General features: G+C 44.7%; 1 protein-coding gene across 3 annotated transcripts in view; it reads right to left on the bottom strand.

The window, feature by feature from the left end:
• LOC119450579 (alpha-tocopherol transfer protein-like) overlaps positions 1-21,588 on the bottom strand; it is a 26,236-nt gene extending 4,648 nt beyond the window's left edge. Inside the window, exons 1-6 of one of the 3 annotated variants that reach the window (XR_007466479.1) lie at positions 20,544-21,583; positions 17,382-17,517; positions 9,881-10,132; positions 9,000-9,193; positions 7,743-7,853; positions 4,776-5,248 (exon numbers count right to left, since the gene is read on the bottom strand). Coding sequence is in view for 1 of the 3 variants with exons in the window: in XM_037714082.2 (XP_037570010.2) it covers positions 5,069-5,248; positions 7,743-7,853; positions 9,000-9,193; positions 9,881-10,132; positions 17,382-17,517; positions 20,544-20,546 (876 nt within the window). In the remaining 2 variants the exon portion in view is untranslated. Of the gene's footprint in view, positions 1-4,766; positions 5,249-7,742; positions 7,854-8,999; positions 9,194-9,880; positions 10,133-17,381; positions 17,518-20,543 lie in introns of those variants that run through there. The other 2 variants (XM_037714082.2, XR_007466480.1) reach the window with 2 other exon arrangements.
• Between the last annotated feature and the right edge of the window lie 514 nt (positions 21,589-22,102).

Here is a 22,102-nt window from a genome sequence, read left to right as displayed (position 1 = left end):
GTTCCCCTATAGATAAAATCTTCGCCGCGCGCCGTATGCCCGAGCGGAAGCGTGCGGGATGCGCGCTATCACGGAGAGCGAACGCACTCAATCACCCACGCGCAAGCAAGGAAGCGGGAAGCCAGTGCCGAGGGAGCCGCGGAGGGGGGGGGGGGATGGTGCACTTCTACTCAGTCAACTACCACGCTCGTCGCGCGCCTCTTATCTCCACACGGCTCTGACCTTTATGCGCCGTGCACTCGCCGCTTAGTTTCAGTTGAAGCGATAGACCGCACGTACCTCGCCCGCTGCGGCGTATGGGCTCGCTGCCAGCGTTTTGACAGTCGTTGTCTGCAGTCATTCAGTGTGATCTATTCATGTTTGTTTGTGCGCGCTCACACCACGCTTGTTCATTCAGTTAGTAATAGTCGGGCCACATTTTCCAACGCACGCTACACATGCAATGCTGCCCGGCTCGGCAGTGCAGCACTACAGGTGTGTCCCTTCGCACGCGCTGCCCACGGGAAGCGCTTCTCATCAACACCACCGTTTCACACGCGCCTTCTCGTGGTCATCGAGTCTCTCTTCATGTCGGTCTACTTACGCCGCAGCACACCTGCTTACTTAATCAGCTCATGTTTACTACAATTCATATTGCTACCAAAGCCGCTCACCTTACTTCGTATGACATTGCTGTGTTGCTATCGCATTTATTGCTTCGCCCTTAGGGCGAAACTGTGACATTTTTTTTCTTCTGTTCTCAAACTGCACTTGAAATAACATTTCTAAATGACAAGCTAATTGAGAGGTAGGTAGAGCACTGCATGGGCTCGGGCTTACCCGAAAGCCCGGGTCTGGCCCGGCCCATGGGCCGGGCCGGGCCCGGGCTTTTGGGTAAGCCTTGTAGAGCAGTTTTTTCTCGGGCTCGGGCCGGGCTCGGGAACGGCGTGTGCTTTTTGACCCGGGCCCGGGCCGGGCTCGGGCTTTCTGGTGGGGTGCATGTAACGTGCAGCGAGTTATTCTCGGGCATCAAAACTCTGACAAACATATATTTTTCGGTCTCGGGCCGGGTTCGGGCCGGGCTCGGGCCTAAGGTAAAGGGGTGGCGGGCCAGGCCCGAGTCTCGCCATAAAAGTTTTTATCGGGCTGGGGCGGGCAGCGCAACGTAAAAACAGGCCCGGGCCGCGCCCGGGCTGAAAAAAATCGGCCCATGCAGTGCTCTAGAGGTAGGTGCGTATTTCACGGAATTTATCATATCCCTTCCAGTCACGGCATACACATTTGTGTACTCGACTTATTTTCGCCATTTCTGTGCAGTGGTGTCAAGGGATGCACCACAAACATAAAGCTTATTGTCAATCGAACATTGGGCCTACATAAAATACCTTTATTTAATTGCGAGTGAAAAATATCGCTACAGACAACTGCTTTGGTAAAGGCACTACCTTGTTTCACCTGACGTTTTACCTCACGTTTGACGTGGGGTGTTTTGGTAGCAATTGCGAAATACCCGCCGTGGTTGCTCAGTGGCTATGGTGTTGGGCTGCTGAGCATGAGGTCGCGGGATCGTATCCCGGCCACAGCAGCCGCATTTCTATGGGGGCGAAATGCGAAAACACCCGTGTATTTAGATTTAGGTGCACGTTAAAGAACCCCAGTTGGTCAAAATTTCCGGAGTCTCCCACTACAGCGCGCCTCATAATCAGATCGTGGTTTTGGCACGTAAAACCCCATAATTTAATTTTTAATTTTTAGCAATTGCGAAGTATTTTTTTGTTTCTAGTATTGCTTGCAGTCATTAATTGTGCATGAAAATCGAGCAGGTGATTCAAGTCTTTTTGTGAAGTAACATAGCATGACTGAGTGAACAATAATTACATATTTAATTATCTTGCGTTTATGATGACTCATTATAAAATCCAGAAACTTTCATTATACCACCTTTACTTACTTTCCATGAAGTCTCCATCACCATATGGCATAATATTATGTAAATTTGACACATTTATCTACAGTCAATTATACTGACTGGGGGGGTATCTTTACTCATAACATCGGATGCTTAATTTAGACCTGCATTGACAGAAACATTAGTTGTCTGCCAAGTTTGGAAGTTGTTTTCACACAAAGTATTTAATAATAATTTAAGATTATTCTTAGCATAATCGATAGCAAAAGGCGAAAGCGAAAGAAATTATTCTGGTTGAAAAATGAACGCTTCTGAAAAAAAAAGAATGCAGAAAACGCTCAATTTGTTCGGTTTTTTACTGAGCCAATTAAACGAGAAAAATGCTTACCTGCGTACACTTATGACGTTACATGAAATAAAAACGCAAGTGGAATATTATAAAATGAGGTTTGTCTTTGCGATTTTTTTTTCACACAAGATGAAAAAAAAAAAATTGCCTCCAACCAAGATTTGCTTCTTCGCGTAAACTTCAAATACTGCTTACGTGCCGACAGTTTTGTTTTTTCCGAGAAAAATACTTTACTCACTTTCGGCAAACCCTATTCGCATAATTGCCAACGATAGCCCACTTGTCTCACGCAAGAATAGGTGATATGGTTACTTCTTGGAGTCTGGGACGTTTTGCACGAAAGGACTTTTTTCCGCTCACTCGTGCTTCGAAGATTTATGGAAAGTGAATATGCGAAGAATGATGTGTAACTTTCACTTCAGATACACAAACTGTTCGTTATGGCGTGAATCACTGAAAAAGAAAAATGAGATACTGTGGGAGTTCAAATCACACCTATAGGAAGTTGTGTATTCATATCACATATTTTTTTTTTATTACCATGACGGAGTTTGGCGTGTCGTGGGGCATATATAACAAATCTGTATCTTTATCATTGCTATTTCTCTATTGGCGGCCAGCCTTGCTGAATTTTCGTGGCATGTGTCTGCTTTGCGGACGCGTTCTTGTACCCCTTTTCGTCTTCTAAGAGCGACGCTTTTCTACGCGTCTTGCCTTGTCGTCAGCGTTGTCGTCCGCCTCTTGCTCCTACTGATCATCATCATCATCAGCATCATCAGCATCATCATCATCAGCAGCCACCACCACCGGTTATTTATGTCAACAGCAAGACGAACGCCTCTCCCCGCGATCTCTAATTACTCTTGTTTTGGGCCAACTGACACCATCTTGTGCCTGCAAGTTTCCTATTTTCATCACATTCCCTAGTTCTCCGCAGTCCCCCACTAAGCTTTCCTTCTCGTGGCACCCATTCTGTAACTCGAATTGGCCACCGGTTATCTGCCCGGCATGGTTATCTGCCCGGCAACTCCATTTCTTCTTCTTAATGTCCACTAGAAAACCACTTGGTCGTGCTTAATGTCCACTAGCGGGTTATGCCCGCTTGCTTTCTAATCTACACCCTTGCCTTCCTGTTTCTTAATGTTACGCCGGTCATTTTTCATTATGTCGCTCCTTACGCGGTCTTTATAACTTCTTCTCAAGCGTCTTTGTGGACCTTCAAGTTCTTGCCCCATATGTTAGTACCGGGAGAATGTAATTATTGTACACTTTTCAAGGATAGCGCCAAGGCTACCTGTCATGACTGGGCAATGCCTACCGTTTGCGCTTCAACCCATTTTTATTTTTCGGTAAGTTTTCTTTTTGTGACCAGGGTCCTCTGTGACTAATTGGTCTAGGTTGACGTACTCTTACAGAGATTCTAGGGGATGACAGCCAATCATGAATTCTCGTTCTCTTGCCAGGCTACTAACATTACTTTAGCCGTCTTCGATCATATTCATGCTCAAGCCACTTTGTCCAATAAGGTTTTTCAATGATTTGTTGCAGCTCAACTCCTCATCGATGCTTGCAAGACAATGTCCTGTTGAGCGCATTTGTCATTCCATTGTACGCTATGTGGTCGCAAAAGTTTCACAAAGGACACGTTTCACTATCAAGCACATAGATCAAAAAGCACGTGAAACCATTAAAGCTCTCTATGTAAACAGAAACCATGAATGTCACATATTGGTTTCTTCTAACCTCCTTGAATGTGAAATCAGTCTTCTTGAAAGGTTTGACGTAAGCTATAAGTTTGAGTGGGGATATTCCCGTAGATGGGCTCTTTGTATTTATTCAGTGCAGTTTGCAATACACGGTCAGTCCTTAGATCAGCGCTGCTCCTGTGCATGTTTTCTCTGTGTTGCCTTCTCTTTTGCGCTGCCGTTGTAAAATAAATGCAATATGAAAACCGCGGGTTGCTGAGATGATCTCCGTTGATTCTAACTCGTAATCCTTCCAAGTGTAAGAATTGTTCCAGCCGTGCATGCTGCTTTTGAGTTCCTTATGGTGTCATCCGTGGTTGCATGCCGTTTCTCAGAATTTACGATGAGTACGAGTTTCGTGTCCTCTTGACTGTTGTATTTTTAGAAGGCGTATTTATGCAAAGCAGTCCCCACTGTGAACTACGTTAGAGAAAGGTAGCAGTATTCTAGCTTCACTGATGGATTAGCCGACAGACCGTTCATGTGATGAACCAAAAACAAGTTTAATGATTGGTGTTGACAATCGATTCATAAAAACACGCAATGATGATTGGACTGGAAATGTTTGAGGCGGGGCATCGAGGGCTAGGAGACGTGGCTGTGTTGCCCAAGACTTGAGGTGCTAGGAATCGTCGGGTTTGTCCAGACATGCTTCCCCTTAGTAATGCAGTTCCACTTTGTATCTGTCTAATACGTTCACGTAAGAAGTCCTTGCAAATGCAAATTTTCTTTGCTGAAACTTCAGCATGTGCTTCCATCCATCAGAAGCCACTAGCGAGCCTACAGCCTCTACCTTTAGCGGCAGCACTCCCTGCTTGAGCAGACCATTTTGGCGATGCGTCTCAGACGCCCAAGAGAGAGAGAGTATAGCACCCGTTTTCTCGGGAGGGAAGAAGAACCTAATTTTGCTAGTGGTTCAATTGTGAGCCGGTTTCTTAGCAGAAAACACTGGTTATTATGAGCAAAAAGTAGTGGCAGTGAAGCCGGCAGCGTCAGCTTGCTATTTATTTAAAAATGCGAACTTGAGATGGGAGTATAGGAACATCCGTCGCAAGAAAGCCGTTTCTTATGTGACAGCCGTATCCTTTATTTAGCTGACGAGTAGCCAAATTGACGCATTTGCTCAAAATGGCTCGTCTTACTCTGGAAAAATGTCTCTTGGCTTTCGTAATCAAAGTCCTCCCGCTCTCCGCCATACTCTTTGGGTATAAATTCTGAAGGAAGGATGTCGCCAAGAGTAGAAAAGTCACTCCCAAGTAGTCGCAGCTGCAACAAAAGAAAAAACAGAACTAAAAATTTAAAGGAAGAGGAATTTCGTTACTAGAAGTAAACCTAGGACATATTGTTTCCAGTACAGTGGAGTAGCCGACAGTAATTTATTCGTTAGCGAGATTCTTTAGGTAATTGTAATTATTTATTTAACTAGAGAACTACTGTCCTAATTATCAATGTGTCAATGAGAAAATTCTAGTGCAAGATGAAAAACTCCCATTATGGCTTTCTGTTGCTCAATACGTGCTACATAAAAAGTGTTTTTCTGAGCATGAAAGAAGCCCGCGAATACGCGCAAAGTGCCTCGCGCATGTATTCGCGGGCCTCTTTCACGCTCGGAAAAACACTTTTACGTAGCCCGATACTGAGCAACAGAAAGCTGTATTGAGGTTTTACCCTGTAATGTAACCCATACGAAACAAAGCTATACTTATCTCCAGTTCATACCTAATCAACAAAGCGAGTGAAAACTGTATACCCATCACCACACAAGGACAAATAGGTGGGGGATGTCTTGTTTACTAGCAGTAACCATATCTTAATAATCATCATGCATTTGTTACATCGTTTCTCGAAAAGGTTGGGCGAGTTCGCACTCGTAACACGCTCAGCTCAAGCGGACGCGTATCACAACAACGGGACCATACAACGGCAAACAGGGAAGACCTCTTAAGAGTGCTGCTTCTTGTTAGTCTAACAAATGAAAAGTTACATTATAGGCTTACCAACGCACTTGGTCAGGCTCAAAGTTCTCAAGATTTCCTGGGCTGCATTGTTAAAGAAAATAAATTCTTCGACTGCCTTTTTTTCGAAAAAAAAAGCGTACAAAGGTTGATTTATGGTTATCTGGCCATCTGAGAAGCGACCTGCTGAAGAAATTGTACGGACTCGTCGCTGTCTAATTGAAAATATAAGGCACCAGGAACCAGTAAAACAACAACGTTCAGTATTCTTTTGGACGATGTCAACAAAACGTCTGAGTGCCATATTTCAGAATAAAAAAGAAAGCAGAGCAGGTCTTGGTGGATATTTCTTTAAGGTTGTTGGATTACAAATGCAAGTAACTTCGTGACAAATCGACTACTTGGCCTTTGTAACTTGAACTGATATCATGTCGGTTCCGTATAGGGTATGAACGATTGAATGGATGAATGCTTTTATCCTATCAGTTATTTAAGGAAGGGATTCCAGGCAAAAAGCTGCGAGAAGATAGGTTAAGAACATCTGGAGTCCCGAAGACAGGAACAGACACAAATCATACAGCGGCAGCACACAAGCGCTATCCATGTATACCAGGGTACATCATTTGCCATACATAAAAATCATGCGCCAGTCACAGATCCGGTGTTGCCTATTTTCTTCAATCGTATCGCTAAAGTGAGACGAAAAAGTTACTAAAAATTGGCACCGAATTCTGCCGCAAGGACGCTAAGTTTCTCGCAAAAGCTTATGACTGAATTTTAGGTAACGTAGGCGTTTTCAAATACTATATTATACGCTATCATAGCGTAAATCCTTTACCAAAACGTGCCACGTTTGTCTGGAGTCCGTGTGAGTAAAGAATTAACAGGGAATTTACCAGTAGTGTAGTGGCGTTTTACTCTACTATTATACTTTAATAACAACGGAAACGGACAGCTTAATTTCGGCATTTACCTTCAGATTGTGAGTTTATAAAGGCAGTACCATTCAGAAGAACACAATATAATTTCCACAGTTCGCAAAGGCACTTGAATCACATTATGCCCGAAACGTTTCTAGTTATGGGAGCTCCTGAAAGGATAGAAAAATTCTGCAAAACAGAGAAGGTCACATGTTAAAACGGCGACGACAATTACGTGGCCTTTATCTAAGTCAACTACTACGCTTCCGTCCCTTGGTATACCAGAGGGCTGTTACGCAGTACTGGTTTTTCCAAAACCCATGTGATACGGAAGGAGTGTGTTGAGACTCAGTTGAACGAGCTCAGTCGCTCATATGTCTACGCGTTTTTACAGTCGATATTTCTTATTATTCCTTTGAGACCTTCTAATTCTCACAAATAAAATTTGTAAATGCATACCAACCGACCTTCTTTACTGAAAGTGGAGAACACACAGTGTTAAGACCTATTGAAATCAGTTTCGTAAAGAATATTAAGAAAACGGATTTTGTGAGCCCACTGCGGATAATATAAAGATAAGCATTCCTTCATGATGCTCACATTGCGTGCGCATCATACAGACAAGTTCATCCGCTCACGGTAGCTTTTGAAGAATAAAGTGCGTTCTGAAAGGGTATTTCCAAAGCAACTTTCCGAACTTCGAAGTCGCTGAAATGTGGCCAATTGTTCTATCACGTCGCTAAGAGGTCACCAGCAACTAAATTCCAAAAGATGTCGCTAAATAGACAAGAACGTCGTCAAATATAGCGACAGAATCGCTGGAATGGCAACACTACACATTTCCCACTACAGACTTCCTATAGAAGAAATTCAGATTCCACATACCCTTTTCCTTAATTTTGCAGACATAAGTGACTTGATGAGAGAATAAACAAAAGTGAAGATAGCTGGAGTGTTCACAAAATAAAGCCCCTTGATGCGGACAGGGAGTGAATCCTGCAAGGGAAGAATATGTTTAGGCCATTGATGCAAAGTGGTTCCTTCGTATATTTTTACTCTTGCTTAGCTGAAGGTACTCTGGGGAAATTATTTCATTATTTTCAATTAAGTACAGCTGAAATGAGCAGGGTGGAGTAAGTTTCACGCAAGAAGAAATTGCCATCCACCTGAATGGGGCCCGTTTCAGTGTCCTTGGAAAGCCAACTTCCCCGTCCAAGAAAAAATCATCGGGCTTTATTGACCAAATCGCGGACTAGCGCCTTTTTTTAGTTCGGTTGCTCTGCAGTCGTAGTTAACCACGAACCTAATAGATAGCAGTGCGAAAGTATATTATTTGAAAGCTCCCAGCATTCTGCTGCAATTTCTCGGGCAGCACAGTGCTGCAGCATTTGTTTTAGCGTTCTGCTGTAGTGAGATGTTACTGATTGCGTGTAGCGTTTGAGGGGCAGCTTATACAAACACGGCGGCCAATTTCTTGCACACTCTTCCTTCTTATTCCTCGCTATGTCACATTTCCGTCCCTTCTACTTATTTCAACACACTGCTGACTGATGTTGAGGGCTATTCTAATCTATTCTAATGGCTACTTCATTCGGGGCTTTGTGAGTGGTTTAAGCAGCGCTCAGCCACCGTTTTCACCTAAAATCGGCTGGCCGTCCCTGCCGGAGATAAGGAAAGAATAGAAATGAGCTAAAGGAATCTTTACAATATACCGGCCCCGGTATAAGCCACACGCTAAATAGTTACGGTGCGATTTACTTTTCTCTGCCAATGAACCTCTCTCTCTCTATTTGCGATTATGTGGAAGAAAATCTTTCCTTACATTTTTTTCCATGACACATATCAGTTATCTGTAGCATTGTCGAAGTGATTAACACTTATTCTTTAAGATAAAAAAACAGAGAACCTTACTTTAAAAATTTGCTGCCTGCGCTCTCAATTAAAATATTTTTGGCTTCTTCTGAAATGCGTGGCATTTTACAGACTCATAACTGAATGTAATGAAGACCGAGCTTTCGAGAACTGCACCAAGCAACTAATGCGACGAGTATTCTCGCAGCGTGTTCGCACTCATTAAGCGCCGCCATTTGGAATCGCTCTCTAAACTTCACGGACGCGGAAGCACGACTGTCCCCCACTCGCCTGTATAATAGTTACTACTCGACGCAGAAACCACGGTGACAGCGTGATGAGATGGTGCGCACTGAAGCCTTCCATGTCTATGATGCCCACGGCCCCCCGAATCTGCGTCTCTTCTGAGAGGAGGTTGCATTCCATGGCCATCATCACGCAGCTCACTAGCTCGTTCATCGAGCAGATGTCACTATTCCAAGCTCCTGAAACGACAAACAAAGACGATGATTGTATGCTGCGCTCTGCCTTTTTTCATTCAAATAACCCACGTCACGCGTTGACGACCCGATGTACAATGAAGAGCTCGCATGCTGACGTCTACATAATAGTAGGTCTTGAAGGACAAGTGATAATAACCTTCTAAACAATGAGGATTTGCAAGAAAAGCCGCTTTGAATTTTTCTGAAAAGTGCGGGGAAATATGAAGTCACTACTGTCGAAACGTTTTAAGGGACAGGAAATAACAATGGTAGGGCGGTGCCGAAGTGACACTGCTATGAAATGCCGATGTATAAGCGGCAGTTAAAATATGTCATGGTGTGCCTGATATTAGATGTCCCGGAGAACGAGTATTTATATTATTTACTACGTAATGTGGTGCAAGTAGGATTTCGCCAAATATGGGCGATGTTTATCCAGGTTTGCAAAACGTTTCACTGCAGTAATAAATGACTTGTTTCCAACAGTCACTAGAATTAATGTTCTGCTGAGTGCAAATTTCAGTAGTTCTGCGGTTGCCTAATGATTAGATTTTTGTCTTTCGCAGGTATACTTGTACTAAAAAAAGTTCCTGGACCGAACCTTCCATTTATGAACCACTATTTGTGTGCCTAACTAGCAAGAGCATCTAAATTATCTTATGAGCAACAATCGAAGGAGATGAAACTTACCAAACCTTACATACCCTATAGCTCTGCGCAGTGGATCTCTCTTTTTCGACGACAAAATGAGCTTGTGGTCATAAAATACTGTCTGGTATGGGACGCTAGATGGTGTTAGATCTTCAAAATACTCAGGCATTTGCTTGCGAACGCGGAAGTAGTTTTTCAGTCTTTTGAGTGCGTCGTTCACTCGGTATTTGCGGGCTCGAAGGAACATGAGCAGGAATGCGTCGTCTTGAGGCACTCGCAGGTTGTCTTCTCCTGCACAGAAGAGAGGATTAACTGTCGCACGTTGCGATGAAGCAGTGCATCATCGGCGCACTTCCGATGACGGCAGTGCGCTTCACGCTACGTGGGCTGAATGTTATGCGCACTCAGCATTCGGGATAATAGCGAATAGCTATATTCCCAGTTTACGTGACAGTAAAATTTGTTTCACCTTCAAGAGTGCTGTTTTTTTTTCTGGCTAATTCCTTTATGTCTGTAAAATAATTTACTGTACACGACAGTGAGCTTGAACTAAACCTGCGATGAGAAATGCTGTTGTTAAATAGTGCGCATGAGTGCTGGACCACCTGGCACTCAACAAAATGTCTGACGCATGAATTTGACAGCGTTAGCTATTCAAGATTATTCTAAGCAGTTTTCGTGCAGTGTGTCGACACTATAATAATGTTTAGATGTGACAAAAAGTAAAAAAAAAAGAAAACTTCATTTTAGCCCATGAACAATTCGTCTTATCCTTTATGGCAAGGGTGTTGGTCATGAGACAAAGAACACCCTGAACCCCTTTTCCGCATGAATGCTTTATTTTCTTGTGTGAAAGAGCTACTGACTAGTATCACAACTCCAGCCGCTCGAAGTGGCCTGCAAGTGCTGGACGCGCTGAGCCCAGTCTTAGCCGCCCTCGAGTAGAACCATATGGCTGACTATCACCAATCGTTCCGCAAAGAGGTCAGAGAAGCATCCATATTCCAGTGGACGCCAGAGGACTTAGATGTCGGATGCCTGACTTTCGCCAGTTTGTATACTCTAATCGCTTCCCAATCATGGTAATCTGTGAACCGAAATTAACAAACCCAATCCGGCTATCCAGCTACGAATCCATCATGTCCTCACCCTACAACGAAAGCAGCAAAGTCGTTGTATTTGTTCGTCGGGACCTTACCTACGTCGTTCAGCATGTACCTCCTCATGGTAATAATCAGTATGTTTGCCTGACTGTTAAGAAGAAAAAGGTAGCCTTTACACTGTTGGGTACCTACTTATCCCCATCAACCCGGTTTGACAGCAAGCGACTAGAAGACATCTTGACAGCAACCCCTGGTCCATGGATCATCACCGGTGATTTTAACGCTCACCACCCTATTTGGGGTAGCTCCAAAATTAACGCAACCGGCCGACGACTGGCTTCATTTGCATCTGACCATGAACCGTCCATGCTTAACGATGGGAGCCCTACCTTTCTACGAGGCTCATCATACAGCAGCTGTTTAGACTTGGCATTTGTGGCACGTCGCTTTGCTACTCGCGCGAAGTGGTTTTTATACATTGAGACGCGTGGGAGTGATCATATCCCCAGTTATCTTAAGATCAAAGGTTTGGTCAGCTGTCATTCGCCAAACACAATCCGGCGTATTGACTGATCTACATTCGAAACCAGCATGGAAGAAGCTTGTCGCAAAGGTCTCCCTTCTGGCCTTCAGCAAGCGATCAAAGAAGCAACGCAGAATGCGATGTGCACACCGTCATGCACTTCCATGTTCTCAAAATCCGACGTGGCATTGGAGCGACTCTGTGCGATTCGTCGGCGTGCTGAACGAAGATACCGACGCACAAAGTCCATCCATGATCTAAGAATAGCCAGACGCACGCAAAAGAAGATCCAGCACCGAATGGAGAAATTGGAGTCTGAACGGTGGGCAAAATTTTGTGAATCCCTAGACCCCCGAAAATCTCTTTCTCATATATGGAGAACCGTGCGAGGCCTACGTACATTTCCCGAGCCATTCAAAGCCCTGGAACTTTTCCAACGTCGAGAAAACATTAAGCTTGCGGAAGACTTTTGCAGGAAGATTGCAGGCCAATCAACGTACACAGGCATGGTACTAATAGCATCATGCCCCATCCACGAGATTCAGGCATGGACCTGCCTTTCACCACCGAGGAGCTTGATGCGGCTCTTGCTTTGTGTAGTCGGTCGTCGTCTCCTGGACCGGATGGCATATCGTACCGCATCTTGTGCCACTTGGGTGAGAGAGCACGAAATGCGTTGCTGGATATATTCAATGAATCCTGGCGGGATGGAAACGTTCCTCAGGAATGGAAGACAAGCCGTGTGGTGCCACTCCTCAAACCTGGCAAGTCACCACTAGAGCTCACGTCATACCGCCCAATCGCACTGGTAAATTGCGTAGGGAAGGTGATGGAACGCATGATCCTTGCCAGATTGTAGCGGTACCTGAAACGCCAGAAAGTTTATCCAAACACTATGGCCGGTTTTCAACGTCTCCATTGCTCTATTGATAATGTCATCGACCTGGTCACTTATGTCCAGCATCAAAAGAGATTGAAACAGTTATCTGTCGCCATGTTTCTCAACGTAAAAGGAGCTTATGACAATGTTGCTCATGACGCCATACTTAACGCTCTTGAATCGGTTGGCCTTGGTGGCCGAGTGTACCGGTGGACCCTAAACTACTTACACATGAGGTCCTTTTTTGAGCAGACCGATGACGGTCCGACCTCACAACACTACACATACCGTGGTGTTCCCCAAGGTGGCGTCTTGAGCCCCACACTATTTAACCATGTTCTTGTCGGTCTCGTGGAACGCATATGAAGTGCAGTCCAGATATCAATGTACGTCGATGACATATGCGTGTGGACGTCAGGTGTAACACGTCCTCAGGTGCGCGCGAGGCTTCAAAAAGCCGCGACTTCAATATCGGCGTACCTTGGCGAACAAGGCCTCCAGATTTCACCTGAGAAATGTGCGCTGGTCGCATTTACGCGGAAGCCAATGACGTCCTATGCCATATCTATAAATGGGCAAAACGTATGTTATGCCAGGACGCATACATTCTTAGGGGTGATCATTGATATAGACCTCAGCTGGAGTCCTCATGTGGCCTACCTGAAGAAACACCTAACGGCCATTTCACACATTTTTTAATTTCTTGGAGGAAAAACATGGGGAACGTCCGAACCCACGATGTTACAACTGTACAGGGCGCTGTTTCTCGGATATCAGAGGTACAGCTTACCTTTACTGAGCAATACCTGCACAATCAACATCCGCCCAATCGAAATTGCTCAGGCGCAGGCACTAAGGGTTTCTCTTGGATTGCCACGATGCACATCGACAGCGGAAACAATTGCAATAGCCCAAGATTACCCAGTGAGAACTCATATAACATTGGAAGTGCTCAGAGCACACATGAGGTACATTGCCCGGGCCCCTTTCCATCACCTCGCCGCGCTGCCGAAAGACCGACCCAATGCCTCCTTTTGCCAGGTGATATTGACGTACCGTGACTGCATCCCTCGAGATTATACGCATGCCGAGAGGCTGCTATCACCTCCATGGTGTTTCGCTCGCCCACAAGTTCGACTCTCGGTACCAGGGATTCGAACGAAATCAGGACTCTCGTCACCAGCTCTCAAGCAGCTATCTCTACTCATGCTGCACGAGACATACAAGGACTTCCTTCACATTTACACCGATGGCTCGACAACTCTTGACGGATCTACAGGAGCTGTGACCTTCCCCGAAAAAGCCGTGACCTGTCAGTTTAAAACTTGTCACCGGACAACATCGACTGTTGCGGACCTTGCTGCACTTCGCAGCGCCCTTCACATGCTTCATGGAGATTTACCACGAAAATGGAGTATATTTACTGATTCGAAGGCAGTCCTGCAGTGTCTGCTATCCGCTCTGCGTCGTGGACCACAAGATTAACTTGTGCTTGAAATAAGGCAGATATATCACCAACTAGTAGAAAAAGGACATGATATTACTTTTCAGTGGCTCTCAGACCACTGCCGCATCATGGGCAACGAACAGTCCGATGAAGCTGCTAGGAGGGCTCACGAAAATGCTGTGAAGGAATCCATTCTACTTTCAAGAACGGATGCAGCAGCAAAGCTTCGTATACTCGCGCGTGATGCCTCTCGATCCATGTGGAACACGCCAGGTTTCCGGTATACTCGACTGCACCGCTTGGATCCATCCCTCCGACTACATATTCTATCTGGACTTTCCAGAATCGAGACAACTGCTCTCTGCCTTCTGGGGCTTCGAGTATCTTTTACGAATGCGTTTGCTTGCCGCATCGGAATAGCTGACAGTGCTACCTGTGATAGTTGCGACAGCGAGGAAACAATCGAACATATCTTGTGCCATTGTCCTCCGCTACAGCTCCCAGAGACAGACGCTCGTGAGGACGCTGGCACGCCTCGACGACCGACCGCTTTCTGAACAGATGAGTGCCGGCTGACGCGGTCTTCACACCATAAGGCGATGAGCGCGCTGCTGAGGTTCCTCCGGACAAGCGACCTGCTTGAACGCTTTATCTTTCTGTCTCCCCTTACCCCTTCCCCGGGGCAGGGTAGCAAACTGGATATTTACTTTCCGGTTAACGTCCCTGTCTTTCCCATCTGAAGTATTTCTCTCTATTGTGTGAAAAATTAGACAATCCTTTGTTTAGGCCAGGTATGCCTAAACGAAGGTAACTTTTCTTGAAGAATCGCTCGCTTGCAATTTTATGAGCCAAAATTCTTGTCTATCATATATGATACACCTTGTAGTTACGGGCATATTTTGTGATTATGCAAAAATACATTTAAATTGAAGAAAGCTTGCAAAATAAATTGGGACAATCGAAAAAAACTTGACACATTGCTTTGAGAAATGAAGTGTACTTCTCACAGCTTCAAATATAGACAAACTTTCTTAAAAACAATAAAGTAATTCTTGATAGACCAATTAATGCTTCAATATCTAGGCCGGATCATTTGTAGACCTTTGTTTTATGTTAATTGTTGCTTCGCGTAGTCTTTAGGAGCTTCACGCAAGTCGAAGGAAAAACTTCTTCCTCTTATTCGGACAGTTATTTGTTCCGGCTGTTGTTATCAGGTATTATAATGCGGCATGCCCTATGCTGTATTCATCGGAAACAGTACTGGCACTTTTATTTTCACTTTTTCATACATTTTACATAAATAATGGTGTTAAGAAATAGTTTAGCCAGTGCGAACCATACATTTTGCCACCAATTTTGTTTTGTGACTGAAAGAAATATCTACTTTCTACCACAAGACAACCCTTAATTGCGTGATGTATCATATGTGGTGCAGCAAATAATTCTTGCCTCGCTGAACCACACAAGGTATATCTCCATAAAAACATCACAGTAGGATACGTATAATGAGCAAATAGATACCCTGATGTTCTTCGTGTCGGTATTTTAAGCGTATACATTGAAAATCCGAGAAAATACGAACTTTTTGCACATTTTGCGATGAGCTGCTGCTATAAAATGCTTACCAAGCATAACTGAAAAATTATTTCTAGTGATAAAAATGCCGAAATCATTGCGTACTTCATCGTTAAGGAGGACATACATTTCTGGCGAATATACGGGATCCTTTTATATATATATTGGATTCTGTTATGCTAGAAGTTGTTTTATGCGTATCATATATGATAAACCATGGAATACGAAGGTAACGGAGCAAAAATTCTGATTCTGATTAGCTGCCGTTTATTCTTTTGCTGAACAAATTGAGCGACCGAAAAAAGTGGCGTGCTAGCCTCACGCTATGCCTTATCTTGTGCACAAAAAAGCACAAGTATTTCTCGTACCTTGCGCAGGCGCCTACAGAAACTAGGTAGAAAACATTGGCGTGTGAAATTGTGCAACGTCGTCTCCTTTTATACCAGTTCTGCTAATATGGTCGGTTGCCAACTCGTGGAGTCGCCCCGTTACTCTAAGTCATTCTTTCTGCGCTCTTGCTGCGCTGCGAGCTATAGTAAAAGTATTAATTGCTGGCGTATTTTGTTAGCTGACAATCAGATCTCGCATATTCTACCAATAAATATGTTATTGCTGTAGCCCCCACAAACTTGGAAGTTCACGCATGTTTTTTGTCAGGACATCCTCCCTTGAACTGTATAGCTAGTTTAGATAAGTTGAAATGTGCAATTAAGTCGTGTCGTACAAAACTGCCCAGATGGCGTTGCACATGTGTTGTTAAGGAACATCGAAACGGCGAGTAGTCCAAGGGCGAGTAAGTGGTTCGTGGGGAAAGGGAAAGGTTGGCGCTATCTTCTGCAGCATCCAAGGGCGATAAAATAGTCGCCGCGCACCGCATTCTGTATGTGCGAGTGAAAGCGTGCGAGGGTAAGGGCGAAGCGGGTACCCGCGCGCAACCACCTGGCCGCTGTTTCTTGAAAGCCATCTGTGGCGGGGACAAAGCCACCTTGCGCTGTGTTTTCGTGGCTTAGTTCGCGTTGATGCGAGTGGCAGCCGGTCAATTCGCTCGCTGCTGCTACCGTGCTTGCTCACTCTTTGACAGCGAGTTTCCGCGGTCATCAAGTGAAATGCGTTCATGTTTGCTTGTGCGCGCATGACACCATGCTTGTTAATTTAGTTAGCATGCCTATTTTTGCAAGTTAATGCGGCCGATAAAACTACTATGCTTACTTCCTATAGCTGTCAACTAATTTGCTATCGCAATCGATGCTTCGCCATGCGGGCGAAACTGCGACATTTTTAAGGGCCTCTGGATGAAGGAGACTCTTCAGGATTCACCGAATCCACGTCAGCGCATGTAATCCCAATTCTTGAACCTGGTTAAGACCCCTCTTTCTTCCGAGTCATGTCGACCTGTCTGTCTTATTAACGTAACGCATGCGCGACTGACGACCTGGTGTCAAAATATGCTCTGACAAGATCTGCAGGAATGCGAAACGCCGGAGGAGCTGCGCTCGATGTTACTGGGGACTCTGCATACGTATACCGATCCCAGAGTGACAGTTCAAACACGCCAATTTCAACTGGGCTGTTTTCAACGACCTACGGACAGACGTATGCATACGCATAATATACAGCCTAATTTACAGTACAGGAATGAATGCTGAAGAAAACCAAACTTTGCAGTCAAGACTACGCTGCATAGAAAACACATTTAAAATCACGGAGGTGAACAACATACAGAGATTACTGACACGCGCAGAAACACGCATTAACACTAACACACGCTCACAGACAGACACGCGTGCACACACATGCAAGGAAAGTTCATGGTGAGCAAAATGGTAGCATAAATATGCAGTATAGAACTCAGCCTCTTGTCTTATTACCTTGCATATCAAACGCTATTGCTGATTTTAACAAGCAGTAAGGGCAATTAATCTAATTCGACTGATTACCATTCCGATTTCGTATCAGAGCGCGCCTCGAGAAACCGATGGCCAATGATGCAAGCCAAAACAGTTGTGACATACCTTCAAGAAGCTGTCGTAACTCTGCCAAACATCTTTGTTTCACTTCCGGGGTTTCACCCAGCTCTTCCATTGCCAGGGTCTCCAGGTCTTTCAGTGGACCCTCGACTTCAGCTTCAGTTTTATCACAGATGATCGGCTAGAACAGAAAGATGAAGACGGCCACATCAATGGCCTTTAGGCAGCTATTTATTCACGTGGGCGTTTCTAGCGTGCCTTTTCATTCTGAATATTTTTACAGTGCCGAACACGTTTTCTGAATGCCAACTTCGAACAAATTCTCCAAACTTCTTGTGTTCGTCATATTCTAATCTTATGTTTTTTTTAGCGCAGTGATCACTTGCACCACCGATAGGCATCGGCATCAATTTACCTAGCATTACATTGTGGACAAATTCTTAAAAGAAAGAGGAATGGAGCTGTCTTACAGTAAGACGGCTGTGCTACCATTTACCAAAGGATGCCTAAAAGACTTTCAGCTGTGCCTTAAGGGTCAACGTTTAGACATAGTAAAACAACACAAATTTCTGGGGGTTATACTAGACAGACAACTTTCTTGGAATGCTCACATTAAAGTACTCGAAGAACAAATAAACTCAACAATAAATGTTCTTCGCCGCGTAGCAGGCACGACATGGGTAGGGTCGGTTTCTTCTCTACTGAAAGTACATAATGCACTTATAAAGCAAAAAATAGCTTATTCTTGACCTGTTCTGCATGGAATCTCCCGTTAATCTGAAGAGCGACTTCAATTAATAGCTAGGAGCCTTAGAGTATGCTTAGGTGTTCCCCGAGCAACCTCAAGTTCCTTAGTAATTGCAGAGGCACGTCATCCTCCATTCCCAATTATGAGGACGGTTGAAACCTGTCGACACTACTTTCGCGTTTCAGTGCAGCACAAAAGGCACCCACTAGCAATTACACTTATTGAGAGAGACAGGGCGAACGTCAATACTGTGATTCAGGTGCAAAAAAATCTACTACCACTCAACGAATTTTGGATCTCAGATATTTCCTACCCTCCATGGCGACTTGTCGCCCCAAAAATTGAACTTTCGGTTGACGGAATTATTCGCAAACGAGACATGTTTATGCTAGCAGCCCAACAACTGGCGCTGTACCAGATATACTGTCGCTACCCTGGATATATTCAAGCGTATACAGACGGTTCTTGTCAACCAAATTCTTCTACAGCTGCCTTTGTCATTCCAGCATGGAACCGAATACAGACGTTTAAACTTTCTCACACGACATCATCAACTACAGCAGAGCTTTTTGCTATATTGTCTGTGTTACGATACATAAACTCAACGCAACAAGGGAACCAATGGGTCATCCTTTGTGACTCACAAGCAGCTTTGTCGTCACTTCGTGGTGGCATCAGCAATTCCCCAAACATGGCGTTAGTTTATGAGACACTAAATGAGCTCACAAAGGCAAGCGAAAAATCTCGCACAATACTGTTCCAAAGGATACCTGGGCACTGTAATATCCCTGGGAATGTTGCAGCAGACATGGCTGCTAGACAAGTGCATATTAATACCGGCACACACGGTCTCCCTCTAACGCAAGGAGAATTGCGGCACATACTAAGACAGATCTCAGTCCGTGGTTGCAAAGCAACATGGTTTGATCAGAACTCGAAATCTTCAGATTTATTTCACATTGACCCTGCACTTCAATTCAAAATCCCGTCCACATTAAATACAACCAGAGCCTTCGAAACACTCATTCACCGTCTGCGGCTCGGTACCGCATACACAAAACATTTTCTCCAAAAAATTTCAAGAGCTGATAGTCCGGAATGCACTTGTGGCCACGCGGATGAGGATGTGCAGCATCTTCTGTTAGAATGTCCGCGACACGATACACACAGACAACGTTTAGCACGTTATTTAGAGACATTAGACCGCAGGCCCTTCAGCCTCAGGAAGATATTAGGTCCTTGGCCAACATATTCGTTGCAAAGACGAGCGTTAATGGCCCTCCAAAGATTTCTAGAAGCGAGCAATATTCTCGGAAACTATTGAAAAGAGTGTTTATCTGTGATAAACTCACTCTATGGTCAATTCGACACCTGGGTTCATGTAGTTTCCTTCGAATCGAATCCATGCTATCTTATGTGCCGTGATTTTAGTATAATTACGTGACCGGACTTTGTGTTTACTTTAGTGCAGCTATGTGACTGAACTTTGTGTGCCCTTTTTCTGAGTGGACTTTCAGTTTTAGTGTGACATTAGTGTACTTAATGCGCCTTTGTGACTGAACCTTGTGTTGCTGTGTTTCTGAGTTCAGTATTAGTGTGGTATTAGTGCACTTATGTGACTGGACTTTGTGTTATTGTGATTTGAAGTTGACATTTAATTTTAATGCGTTTAGGTTCATTCTTTCTTTTTTTTCTTTCATACCTCTATGTGGAAAGGAGTAGCCGGCGCCAATTAAAGGCGCCAACATCTCCTAAATACCATATAATAAAAAAAAATTACCTAGCACAAATGCACTTGCTTCTCTATCTATCGAATATAGAGCAGATGCATTACATTGTTGAACCTACAGTGTCTGTAGGGTATATCGGTATTAGAAGGAGCAACTTGTAATCGGCTGGCTGCCCTCGATAACATACTGATACCAATTCCAGCTCGCCGGCGCCTGTTCTAATCCACCACGATAACATACGCACCGTTTCTTGAATACAGACTCTATACTTAAGAATGTATATGGAAGTTTACACGATATCTGTGTAAATGGGATCACAAACGAACGTTACGACGGCAAGTTGAAAATGTACCTTTGCGCTTAACATTTGTGTATATGTCGCTTTAATACCTGTTTTACATTAAAGCTGCAGACTTAAAGGAAGTAGCAATAACGAACGAAGAAAGCGTTTCGATGCATCCATTCTTAGATTTAGAACATCTTTATCAATGGTTCTTTCCATGAATTATTCGCAAGTGCCATATGCGACATTTGCACATTACCTTTTCGAATTCATATCTAGTGTTTAAGGAGTGGCGTTTAAGAAATGGACATCCATAAACGTCGATGATGGATGCAAAAATAAAAATAAAACAAAAAAACAAGGCCTCTGTAAAATCGCGAAGCGAGAATAAACAACAAAGGAAGGAGTTCTTTCACAGAAAAAAAAATGCACAAACATAAGCTTACCATGTTTAGCGCCGTAGATGTCTCCGCTGCAGATACTTCTCCGTTACTTCGCAAGTTATCCGTCGCAGAAAACGTGTAAGGCTCGAAATCATCCGCCCGCACACATTACTGATTTCTCCGCATCAATCGCATTTACAAAATGCCCTATCGCCGCAGCGCGACGCCATGAACCCCAATCACACGTTGCGCCAGTACAGCGGACAAACGAAGTGCATCAGACGATAAGGCAGGACGCTTATCACAGCCACCTGTGGTATCCCGCTGCAGCAGGACGTCGACGCCGGCCGCGTTCGTGGTTTCGATACGCACGGACTATGAGAGCAGCCAGCCACAATCTCGTCGCACACAATCCTATACTGTCGACATCTCGAGCGGTACGCAGGCCGACAGCGAAGGCAACCCCCTGAGACAGCAAACGCAGGACGGATGCGAAAATATGAGATGGTTTCTCGATTGCGTAGCCGACGCTTCAGCAGCGGCCGCTTGTTTGTGCCGTCAAGCTGCCAAGGGGAACCGCTTTCGTGGTGTGCGCAGAACACTTGCGCCGCTGATATCGCACCGCCCTTCCGCTCTCAAGGATCGGCTCTCGGTGGCTGCCTTCCTTAAATTACACGAGGTTGCTGACCGCGCTTATAGGCCATGAGACCTGGAACTAGCGTCAACCGGACAGCCTTGAAACGAGCGTCAGGGGACGTTTTCTGCGCCGATCTCCTTCGGCGATCGTATCGCCATCAGTCACGCGCTGATTGGTTGGTTGAGTAAAATTGGATGAGCTGATTGGCTGGTTGAGTACTGCGTCACGCGAAGGCGATAGTATCGCCGAAGAGATCAACGCAGAACACGTCCCCAGATTTGCATCAGCAGATGCTTGACTTTACGGAATCTATGCCTTATTCGCCTGGAGCCGCCACACCAGGGTTAAGCGCTAGAATAACAAAACAAAGAACACAAGGATAACCTTAGCAATCCATTCGCCAGCAATACCTCAAACTGACCTACACGAGCGCGCTACTTCGTAAACAACTGCTGCCAGCTAAGAACGTCAGCCAAGGTTGTTCGTCTTGCTGGTGCACTTCCTGCAGTTATTGTAAGGTCGGATGACGTGCTGCGGCCTCGACTGCTTCGTCTATTGTTTGTTTTTAACGAACCCGGTAATCTCTTTCATAAAATGCTGCCACCCCATTCATTTTAGCGCACATTGTTGCACATTACCATCGCTGGTGAAGTTACGGTCAGCGCATCATTCCAACGCGGAATCTTCGCGTAGAGCGACATATGCATAAGCAAAATAACCGCAGTAAATCTTTCTGATCGCGCTATTGCCCCATCCCCTTTCTCCTGTGTAGGGCAGCCGACTGGACACTTTCCACTCGATCTCCTTACCATCCCTACGGAGTTCTAGAAAATGCAATTTTACAATTGGTAGCTCTAAAGATGTTTCGTTTACTTGCTTGTGCTGTAGCCTCACTCTTGTACGCATCAAAATATTGACAATGACTACACATACATTTGCACGAGAAAATACATTACTGAACTAAGTCCCCTAACTTTACCGTTAA

Source organism: Dermacentor silvarum, chromosome 4, assembly GCF_013339745.2.
Source record: "Dermacentor silvarum isolate Dsil-2018 chromosome 4, BIME_Dsil_1.4, whole genome shotgun sequence".
Classification (NCBI taxonomy): domain Eukaryota; kingdom Metazoa; phylum Arthropoda; class Arachnida; order Ixodida; family Ixodidae; genus Dermacentor; species Dermacentor silvarum.
The sequence above is the reverse complement of the archived record's forward strand: the minus strand, read 5'-3'. Positions and strand labels throughout refer to the sequence as shown.